This window comes from Cryptomeria japonica, chromosome 5 (genome assembly GCF_030272615.1).
Source record: "Cryptomeria japonica chromosome 5, Sugi_1.0, whole genome shotgun sequence".
Lineage (NCBI taxonomy): Eukaryota > Viridiplantae > Streptophyta > Pinopsida > Cupressales > Cupressaceae > Cryptomeria > Cryptomeria japonica.
Window position 1 is genome coordinate 674,454,326 of NC_081409.1, and position 12,060 is coordinate 674,466,385.

Genomic DNA, 12,060 nt, shown 5'->3' on the forward strand with positions numbered 1-12,060 from the left:
AACTTCATTAAATGCCAAATCGCACCCTTCTTAGGATTCGCACCAAATCCTAGGTGGAGAAGATTAAAGAAGATTTTAGGTCTTCTTTTCATTATGCTAAGTTTTGATATTTTTTATTGGAGCTCTGAGAGGAGTTTTTGGCCAAGGGTTTCAGCAGAAGATTCTTCTGCAGTGATCGGAGGTATCGGTGCAGGAAAACGTGGGATTCTTGTACAACAGCATCAGAAGCTGTAAAATATCAGTTGATCTTCCTTATTCAGTTGGTTTCATTCAGGGACCAAGTTTGTGCTAATTAGTCAGAGAGGCACCATCAACCTTCATTGTTTTGTTGCAGCAGCAAGAGGAAAACAGAGATACACAAAGCGGATATTATTTGGTGGTTGTACGACTGCTTGGGAGTTGCGGCAATCACCTGAAGGAGACTGCAATCTGCATGTTGGAGGATTGCCAAAATATATTAAAATAAGCAGGAAGATGTGCCTAGCCTAGAGTCTTCAATTGAGCTATCATGCAAGTTGTTCGGGTCAGTCTGGAATAAGTTACGGCATGCTGTCATAATGGACTGTGTATGACCAGCAAGAAAGAAATAAGGGTTTCTAGAATTTCTTGGTATTTATCAGTTTCCTCTCTAGTATTGTTTGTTTATGTATTGAGGATAAATAAAGGTTGAATAAATGTAATAAGGGTTTGATCAGTTTACTATCGAATTATAATTGATTTCTAGCAATTTCCCATAGTTGCTTTTTGAGCTTGTAATAGTCAAAGTTATACTTGTTGTTCAAAAAGTTGCAAAGAACAAACTTAAAACGCAATAGGTTCAACTAAACTTCAGTTGTAAGAGTTGAGGGCCTTTTGAGGTTCTTACAGTGGTATCAGAGCTAAATCCTACCATCCTAAGGGTTTAGCAGTTACATGCAGTCACAGGAAGCGGGTTCACACAGGTATTACACACGCAGAAGAGCCCTCCTTGAAGGAGAACAAAGCATTAACAGGCAGTCAGATACTATAGGTGACAGGCATGCAAGCAGTCCACCCAGAGGCCACAGAGCCGAGGATGAGGAGACGAGAATTTTTTAGGACTATGGCTACGGGGCAGCAACAGGTTGCTCAAGCTTTACAAGCACTCACCACCATGATGGAGCGTATGAATCCTCCAAACTGACCAATCAGAACCCAGAAGATAATAGGAGTGTAGCCAATATTCCTAGACCTCACAGGGCAGCTACACGCACAATTGACAGGCCTTCAAGGCCTAATTTCTTGGTAGAAGAACCTGAGGATGTTGCTAGAGTTGAGGCAGAGCCTGTCTTTGTTGATAATGTTATGACGGTACATGATGAGTGGAGTCTTCTTCCACCTGATGTTAGGCAGAATCTGAATTTTGATCAGTTCATGAGGCAAAAACAGGAGGTAGAGAGAAACAGGCAAGAGAGGAGGCCTTGTTTCCAACATAGAGATCTTGAGTTTGCCACAAGCAAGCTCACTCTACCTTATTATGATGGCAGCGGTGCAGTTACAACTAGGTCCTGGATCCATAAACTAGATACATACTTCACACTGAGACCCATGATTGAAAGGGATGCAATTAAGTTTGCAACCTTACACTTGGACGGTACTGCACATGAGTGGTGGCATAATGGACTCATCACTCTCCAACATGATGAGATTACCACCTATCAGGAGTTTGCTGATTTGTTAGTAGAGAGGTTTGATAAGAAAGATCCTGAGTCTTACTTCCGGGAGGTTTGATGAGAAAGATGTTGTCATAATGGACTGTGTATGACCAGCAAGAAAGAAATAAGCGTTTCCAAAATTTCTTGGTATTTATCAGTTTCCTCTGTAGTATTTGTTTGTTTATGTATTGAGGATAATAAAGGTTGAATAAATGTAATAAGGGTTTGATCAGTTTACTATTGAATTATAATTGATTTCTAGCAATTCCCCATAGTTGCTTTTTGAGCTTGTAATAGTCAAAATTATACTTGCTGTTCAAAAAGTTGCAAAGAACAAAGTTAAAACGCAACAAGTTCAACTAAACTTCAGTTGTCAGAGTTGAGGGCCTTTTGAGGTTCTTACACTCTCTTTTTCTGGGTATATGCACTAATAATGAGACAGAATAGGACACCTTGATAGCTGGGCTAGGTGCAGCCAAGTTGCAAAACATTAAAAAATTGATAGTGAAAGGGGAATCGAAGATTGTTATTAATGCAATGTTCAAGGAAATGAGTCCGAGTTGGAAGTTAAAACAATATGTTAAAGAGGCCTTAATATTGAGACAGTCCTTTAAAACAATCAAGTTGGTTCATTGCAAGAGGAAGCTTAACATTGTGGCTAACTTTCTAAGGAATGAAGGCATTCATTAAGAACCAATTATGACAATTTACAGGCATAGCTCAAAGGTATGGCCTAATTTAGAAAGTAAATTGTCATACAAACCCCCTAAATCTTCAAATAGTATGTATATCAAAAGTTTAATGTTTTGTTTGGGGATGCTTTTATAAACCATTTAGGAGGCAATCATAAGCTATGAAAGGAATTGGAGCTACGAACGGTTTGATTTTGTAGGTGTTAGGGTAACAAGGGATGAAGGCATTTATATGGAGCATCTTTCCAAAAGATAGTGGGAGAAGCTTTATTTATGTTAGGGAATAATCCCAAAGTGTTCTCTGCACATTTAATACCCCAGCAAGTTGACATTATTATAAGACAGGTGTTACCCTAAGGAACATGCAAAGCGTTGAGTTCACTTTAAGTGGCACACAACAAGATTAGGTATGAGTGGCCTCCATATGGTCTTGTTCTGCCATGCATAAAGGTGGTGATTGAGTATAAAGTTTAAATAGGGTAGACGTGGCATAGCTTTAGCAAATGCAAAAGATGGTAATTAAAAGGTTTTGTCAGATATTGGTATCTAATGGTTTCACTATTGGGAATAAAAGACCTACCATCAATGCATTAAGACAAGATGGTTCTATCATAAGGAGATATTTTGGATCAATAACTGCAATGTATTTATTCTTGTAGGAAGCCAGCTACGCTAGGGTTTGTGAAATACACTTTGTGTGAGGTGGTGTTAAAGGACAGTTGCTGCCCCAAAGTGGCTATCAAGGAGGATTCATTGCTAATTTTGCTTTGTGAAATACACTTTGTGTGAGGTGGTGTTAAAGGACAGTTGCTTCCCCAAAGTGGCTATCAAGGAGGATTCATTGCTAATTTTGCTCTCTATTTACCTAATGCAGAGGTGTGCCTTGGCTTCTGAAGAAATTTCCTTCTGGATCAATTTGCAAATATGTTAGTGTCAAACATTAATCAAGTGGTTAGGCCGAAAGTGCACGCAATTTAAATGGAGGTTGTAGGCTCAGCATCATCACCATCACGACGGGAGGATTCACTTAATGTCTTGGATGATATGCAAAGAGAACTAAGAATTTTTAACTTTTAACTTTTGTGAACCTTCTATGGAGATGTTGGCCATGTGTACTTTTGGATTTGTACATCTACCACTATCATACTCCCCATTTTTTGTGGCCCATCTATGCACAGATCCTGTCATCCAAAAATCTGTCACAATGTCCATTTTCACATGCTAAATGGTAATAGAAGGGCTCAAGATGCGGATGAAAATGTTTAATGGGTGGAGGAAGTGATGGATACCAGCCATGTTCGACATGTTCGAAGGAAGCAGTGGGGTGTAATTTAGTGCATTGTGTCTCTGGATTTTACTTTGTTTTTTGTCCCAGGTTGCTGGTAGGTTGATAGAGCTAATGGTCTGTTTTGGGTGATGACTTTTGGTGACCATGACAGTATTCTTATGGCAGTCTTGATAATTTTAAATCGACATATCGTTCATGGGAGCTGTTTGTCTTTAGTTTCAATGTTTGTGGATGGTTATGAAATTGTTCTTTTCAAGGGCATGGTCTCCTATAGAAACCCCATTATTATTTATAAATAAAGCAATGCCCAATGTTGTGAAACAGTTGAAGACATGGACAAATTAAGAATTGCATCCAAAATCACAGCCAACATTTGTTTTCTATATTTTCTCCCAAACTGAACTCTTATTTCCTTTTATAAAGAATAAAAGTAGGCACATAAATAACTTCTATCAGATTGTTGTTTCATAAAAAAGAAGCCAAAATATTACTGTTATTTAGTTATAAGAAGTGGATAAATTATTTTCTCATCAAAAAAACTCCAGATTTAGATATCTACCTCTCTTATTGGATATGCAGGCAGAGGCATTAGGAAAGAAGCATCGTAAGGATAGTCCACCATAGCAAGGTTACTATATGCTGAATCTAGCCAGTTTCCTATTTCCTCTATACCATTCACATCCCTGCAAAAGTACATTCTTTGGTGTGTAAAGAGATGCAATACCATAAGCAATACATCACACCAAAAAAAATTAACTCCTAAATTCTCCATGGAATTACCGGCAAATGTGAAACTTCTTACTAATCTCATGCAAACCTTCATCTTTTTTACCATAACTCTCCAGTAAACTCCATGAGTCCTTTATCACTCTAAAGCAATTCTCACTCTCTCGCTGTATGATGAAGTAGTATCATTGTTAGCTGCTAATTTCTAAAAGCCAATAATTTGTTGAACTTATGCACAATTTTAAAATGAATTCATATTTCCTGTAACTAAAACAATAAGAAAAAAAAGTGTTAAACAATGAGATCTTAACATGGAACCCTATTAAACTAACTTCCAAGACAAGAAAAAAAATGTGGGGAGTCAATTATGGACCCTAAAATCATTGGAAACAATATCATAGAAGGTATCCCATGGCACAATGTCTTCGAATTGCAATATCGGTGCAGATGAAGCCAAGGCACCTATTGCAATGTGTGGATACTTTAATCGCATCCAAGCAGCCAGCACTGCAGGGACAACAAACATATCATGGAAAAATGAGCAATTTTTTATTTGAATGTTGTATCCAAAATCATAAAGCTACATAAAGAGTTATTCTTACTTCCACCATACGAGCCACCAAACAAAACAACTGGAGAGGCCTCAGCTGATAAATTCTTTTTCAGGTCTAATATCAATGTTGCAAAGTCAACTATTGCTTGCTCAGCTGTCAGATAAGATAATGAATCCCCATCTTTGTAGGCCGCATCATGGCTACCATAAGGCATTGATGTTCCATAGTAACGGTGCTGAGATGAAACATAACATAGTTGAATAAAGCCTTTCTAATGAACAACTTGAATACAGAAGATTTCCCTACACCAAAGGAATTGGAAGCAAAAAATACAAAATGATTTTGATAAACTGTAAAACAATGAATGTCTATAAATTGTCTCTATTAAAGAGAAGATATCAATCATTTTCTCCAAACCTTTCATTTAGCAGAGATGGGGGTGATGGAAAAAAAACAGATCAATTGGATGTTTATCTAGATAAATATTAAAACGGTTTTGTGCCAAGTTTTAAATGTATATTGAAGTCCACCCAATCCATTCCAGATGCATGAGATATTTTTCAATTGCTAAACTTTTAACTTGACAGCAGCTGGGCATGTACATGAATAAAAAGCTGCACAGGGTCATAAATTTAGACAACTATTGCTACGCAGTTTATTGTAATCACCTTTAGGAAACTTAGAAGTTCAGTACTGATTTCAATCATTCTCAAGTTAACTCTTATCCTGGGATTGTAATTGACGACATGCACTGATTGTTTTTCACCAATGGGTAATGTGTTTCAGCTTTTGTATTTGGAGGAGTAAAATTCCTATGGTGAATGAAAATTGAATGCACGTCTTAAGCAATTGCTCAGCTGACTTTCCATACAGCAGAGGTCATGCGTGATTCTCTATGGACTATAACAAGATAATTTCCAGCGAAAATATTTTGTCTAAGATCAATAAAGATGGTGGGATAATAGAAGAAAACCGCAGCAAGTCTCTAATAACTACAATGTTTTCATTGCTCACTTTGCTAAGTGCTTGTACTTTGTACCCTGGCAAGTGTAATATTTTTACTTCAAATGCTCTCTGATGTCATTTTTTCTTCATAACCTCAACTGGATTTACAAGCAAATCTACCAACCTGGGAGAAAAAAATGAGGCAAATCCTTGTGAAGCCTTATCATACATACCTCCTTAGGAAAATTATCTTTTCTTTTTCTTATGTATTACCTAGAAATGTTATTTGGATTATGGTAAATTCTGTTTAAGTTCTTTTAAGATTTGGTGTGTTTATCAATGATTTAAATATTTGGTATTTGAGAGAGAGAAAGAGAGACCAAAAAGTTTGATTCACAAATAGCAGTTTAGTTTCAGATATCACAGAAGATTTATCATCTCCTATTTCTCCTATTGTCCTCCATTATCACCACTTGCTGCTGTATTTATCAGTGCCTATCTACTATGTTTTACAGACTTAGCCTTCCATCTTCTAGCTATAAGTGAAAATTTTCTGTCAATAACTACTGAAATCAGATTTCTGGACTTTCCAGATTTCATCTATTGATCGATTAACATTAAGACCTAATAATCATTCGGCATTCCCTAGATGGCCCAATATCATCTTGTCCTACAGTTTCCAAAATATGCTAAGCTTTTGTAAATGTTAAATAATTGATATTTAGAATCTAGAACTACTATTAGTTAATGCCAGATGTGAATGGCACAATGTTGTGAGGTATTCACACATCGCCCCATCGCAAATGGGGACCCCCACTTTTTTTTCTTGCTTTATAGGATAGTGTGAGAGTCCTTAACTATTAGCCTTTGCATTAGAGAGGTATAGGTGGTCAAAAAGCCAGGAGTCAGATGGATAGCCTTGTGTGAAGTGTGAAGTGTGAAGTAAGTGAGTTTGTAAAGTCTAGATATCAAGAGAGTCAATCATGAGTGAAGAAGGATTGCTAGTTAGAGGGTCACTTCAAGTGCTCCTCTTGAGGAGTGAACTTCACTTCATGTGCACCCCTTGTGGAGCGAACTTCTTGCACTTCTCCCATAGAGTGAAGACTCATCCAAAGACTACATGATGAATATTACACGATGCATTAAAGTTGAGAGAGAGAGCGAAACAGAGCAAAGGTGAGTTAGAGCATTCCCTATCCTCAAGGGCGTACTTCATTTACCATCACTTTTGGAGCGAACTTCACCTTCAAGGCCAGGGGAGTGAACTTCACCTTCAAGCCCAGGGGAGCGAACTTCACGTTTGAGCATAGGAGAGCGAACTTCAGGTCTTGAGGTACAAGAGCGAACTTCATATTTGAGAGGAGGGGAGCAGACTTCATGTTTGAGAGGAGAGGAGTGAACTTCATGTTTGAGCATAGAGGAGCGATCTTCATAGATGTTGTTGGGTAATTATGTCATGTCGTAATTAGAATGTTAAGTGTGTTAGGGGTCGGTGGTTACCTAACGGTTGCCGACAGTTTGCAACGGGCAACCTGTACCGACACCTATATATATGTACTTGGGTCTCTATTTCAGGGTGTGGATATTGCTTAAGGAAACTATGTTTTGAATGTACTGGCATTTTGGAATCGATGAATACAGGCATATGAGTTCTTCTCACTTGCATCTTTGTGTACTGTTACATTTCCTATATCTTTGTACTATTATGCACTGAATGCACACACACCCCTCGGGGGAAAAACCTTTGGCGTCATTGCCAAGTTAAACCTGGGAACAACAGGCGTATACTACATGGCACGACAATAATGGGACAACCATTGAGTGAGGGGACAAGTAGCAACCCTGAGGAAGAACCGGAGGAGTTGTTTGAAGGCGAGAGGGCACTGACAAGGGACTTCACCTGCATCTTACAAGCATCAATTGAAACTTACGTACAAAGGGAAGCCACAGAGGAGGACGTCCCTGAGAGCGTCGTGTGGAGTGCCCTTGGCGTAAGTCCGGTGAACCAGTTGATGAATACCCTGCCTATCCTGTTGGCACAAGCATTTCTTGCCCTACAAACTCACCGAGAGGAAACCTACCGTGAGAACCATCAGCAACAAATTTTTCAACAATTTGAAGAGAGGAGTCGACGGGAGGAGGAAGAACGTGACGAAGGCCGCCGAAGAACCTTCCACTCGACGGAACACAAGAATTGATGCCCCTGACGTTGAACAAAGACAGAAATCGTGTACCGAAGGGACAAGAGGAAGACGGGCACGAGGCAGCTGCAAGGGCACTAAAATTTGGAGCAACAAGTCAAACAAAGGAGACGGCTAAAGAAAATTGCCGAGGAAGGAAGTGGAGGGAATGGCAATGATGGCTCCACTGGCGAGGGCCAAGTTTCTATATTGATAGAAACCACTAGGAAGCAATTGGGGGACCTTTCCCTCACGTTGGAGGAGATTGGCGACAGTAGTACGGTAGAGTCGTACACGCCATTTAGAGGTGACAAGACCAAGCGAGAAAAGGAGACCGAGACCGAGAACAGAGAAGTGGGAGATACAGGTATGGCCGAAGGTGTTGGGAGGACACAAGGGCACGGTAGTAGAAGCAATCTGTTCAGTTTAGGCTCACTAGACCCTGGTAGCCAAAGTAACCTGGTGGGACCCAACGTACCAAATTCCGAAGGATGAGTTTCCGGAGGACCAATTTTAGGAGGGCCAGTTTCTGGAGTGCCAGTTTCTAGAGGGTCGAGTTATGGAGGGCAAAGTGAGCCAAAGCCAAGGAGCATAATGGCGAACAAGCAGAAGTTGCCTAAATTCACTGGAGACGGGAAGGAAGATCCTGTACGGCACTGTCGTGCATGTGAGACGATCTGGTCGGCCAATGCAGTGACTAACAAAGATGAATGGTTGGTGCAGTTTCCCGCCACCCTACGCGGAGTAGCCATCGACTGGTGCTCCGATACAGACAAGATGAAGGTAGGTACTTAGGACGAGTTAAAAAAAGCTTTCGAGACGGAGTTTCGACTCCTTCGGAACGACAATAAAATCGTCGCCAAAATCTTGTGTACAAAGAAGGAGAAGAACGAGACAGTACGAGCATACAGCCGGCAACTCAAAGAATTGCTCGAAAAGATGAATAACCAACCCGCTGATGGATTGAAAAAGCGGTGGTTCCTGGAAGGACTAAGATCCTCCCTCAGGAAGAAGATGAAGATTGTCCCTCCCACCTCGTACGAGGATGCATACAACTGATCCATGGACCTCGAGAGCGAAGGCAAGACCTCGAAGAAGAAAAAGGATAAATCATCGGGTGACGATGGTTCCTCTAAGAGCAGCAGTGACGAGGACTCAAGCAAGAAAGTTCACGCTCTACAGAAGGACATGCCTAGAATGATGAGGGAATTCAAAGCAATGAAGGGGAGCAACAGTAAGAACGAAGGGGACGTGTGGTGCGCAAATTGCAAGGAGGAAGGCCACACTAAGCGTACATGCCCGAAGAAAGCTTTCTGTGACATTTGTCAAGTACTAGGACACTCCACCAAGGAGTGCCCATACAATATGAAAACAAGAAGCGCCCAAGTGCTTTTGACTCAGGAGCAACCTTCCACAGCCATGGCAGCTGCTAATCCACAGCAATCAGCCAATACCACAGCATCTTCCGGCGGGTACAGAAATAATAGACGAGGACAAAAAAATAACAACAATAGCAACCGTCGAGTGCAGTATGATGCAAAAGGCCACCCGATGATATAGTGTCGAGCCTATAATGGATGGGGACACTATGCACGCGATTGTCCCAAGGAAGACACCCCTTAGCATATGTGTCGGTGGTGAGGACCAGGAGATCACAACGACGGGAGTTGCCCGAAGTCTGGAATAAATTTGTTTACAATTGAAAAGTCTAATGAAAGGGAGACGCTCGCCATCTCTAGAGCACAAACGAAGAAGGCTACTTATCCTGACCCCTGTATAGAGAAGGAATGAGTACAGGCAGCCAAGGCCGATATTGAGCGGCAAATGAGGAAGGAGCCTCGAGATATCCCAACAAGTACATCTGCTGAATCCAAACAGAACATCCTTCGACAAGTGTTGCAAACCGAGGTACCCATCAAGCTCTAGGACCTCCTCAACACCATACCCAGATTAAGAGAAGCCATCACTAATGCCATAGAAGTGTTGATCCGTACAACAAAACTTCACATAGAGTTGTCGGTTAGCCCCTCGGCTGACCCCATGTTGTTGGTGGTAAACAGCGGGAGACACCCGGCAATGGTGGAAATGGGGATATTGGGTACGATCCTCACCGACACCATCATAGACGGAGGGTTCAGGGTGAATGTACTTCCCAAGGAGACTTGGTGGAAATTGGGCAAGCCAACACTCTGGCCGCCGACCTTCAACCTGGTGGGTGCCGACCAACACAGTATCAAACCCATGGGGACACTCATGGCTCAACAGGTGACAATCGGCACTCAGCCCTTCGTTCTCGACTTTGTGGTGATTTCCTTGAAGAAAAAGGGCTATGACGCAATCCTTGGAAGAGGTTGGCTGATTAAAGCCAAAGTAAATCACAACTGGAAGCGGAACACGTTGTCCATGGAGAGTGGGGGTCGGAAATTTATCATCGACCTCCGAACACAAATGGTGAGTGAAGAAATGGCCTCTTCTTCAAATTCGGACTCCAATGGGGATTCCGAGGTGGATGAGAACAAAAAGGAGCCGAACGACGAAGGTGTCCTGGAATTAGAATACCGCTCTGAGGATGAGGTAGCCTCGTTGAATGGGCTATTCCACTGGCAAATGGAGGACTATGAAGTCTTCTATCATGCGTGCCATATGCTGCAAATTGAAGAGGAGCCAGGCGAGAAAGATGAGTTTCCACCAGAATACAGGGAGTATAAGGAGGGAGACGCCAGAGTGAATGACGTCCCGACGTACAAGTTTGCAAAGGACAAACCGATGCGGTACAAAGACCCCACCCTGAAGGAGATGAACCTAGGGGATGCTACGACCCCTCGAAATATCTAGGTGGGAGACGATTGGAATCCCATGCTGAAGGCAGTAGCCTTTAAATTTTTTACAGATTACAAGGGTGTGTTTGCTTGGACCTACAAAGATCTGAAAGGAGTCCCGCCCGAACTGTGTGTCCATCAGATACCGTTGGTCCCTAGAGCCCAGCCGGTATGGAAAAGGCCATATTGCATGAATAAAAACTATGCGACTAAGGTGAATGAAGAAATCGAACGGATGTTGGAGGTCGGCATCATATTTCGAGTGGAGACAAGTGAGTGGGTCTTGCCAATCGTGATCTCACTGAAGGAGGCCAACCAAATCCGCATCTGCGTGGATTTTAGGTGCCTCAACGTTGTCACCATCAAGGATCCGTCCCCTACACCTTTCACAGACAGCATCCTAGAGGCGGTGGCTGGCCATGAAATGTACTCATTTCTGGATGGCTTCTCGGGATACAATCAAATTTCGCTAGCTTAGGAGGACAAGTTAAAGACCACCTTTGTGGTGGAGGATGGAGTATATGCATACAACCAAATGCCCTTCGGTTTGTACAATGCTCCGGCAACATTTCAGAGGATAGTTATCCACATCTTCGACAAAATGTTTGTGGGAAACTTTAAGGCCTTCTTGGATGACTAGTCTATTTTTAGTAGCGAAGACACTCACTTGGTGGCACTGCGGGAATGCATGGAGAGATGTCGGAGGGCCAAGCTGGCCTTGAATCCAAAGAAATGCAGATTTATGGTGCCGCAAGGGAAGCTGCTGGGCCATATTGTTTGCAAGGCTGGATTAAAAACTGATTCGTATAAGGTGCAAATAATTGTGGAGATGGAGCCGCCCATTGACGTGACAGGAGTAAAGTCCTTCCTAGGACATATAGGATATTACCGGAAGTTCATTAAGAACTTTTCTCAACTTTCATTCTCATTGGACAAGTTGACACAGAAGGACGAACCGTACATGTGGGGACCGGCACAGGGGGAAGCATTTGATGAACTCAAGAGGAGACTGGTGGCCGCACCCATTCTGGCCTATCCAAATTGGGACCGAGAATTCCACGTACATGTGGATGCCTCGAACTATGCCATTGGGGCTACACTAGCACAGGAAGGAGGACATGGGCTGGACCACCCCATATATTTTGTCAGTCGCTTGCTGTCGAAAGCCGAGAAGAATTATAGT

The 12,060-nt window shown here is 41.9% G+C and overlaps 1 protein-coding gene across 1 annotated transcript in view; it reads right to left on the minus strand.

The window, feature by feature from the left end:
• Positions 1–12,060, minus strand: part of LOC131039522 (uncharacterized) — a 106,211-nt gene that overhangs the window by 78,270 nt on the left and 15,881 nt on the right. Inside the window, exons 2-5 of the mRNA XM_057972300.2 lie at positions 4,982–5,168; positions 4,753–4,886; positions 4,434–4,546; positions 4,213–4,336 (exon numbers count right to left, since the gene is read on the minus strand). Of these exons, the coding sequence (XP_057828283.1) occupies positions 4,213–4,336; positions 4,434–4,546; positions 4,753–4,886; positions 4,982–5,168 (558 nt within the window). The remainder of the gene's footprint in view (positions 1–4,212; positions 4,337–4,433; positions 4,547–4,752; positions 4,887–4,981; positions 5,169–12,060) is intronic.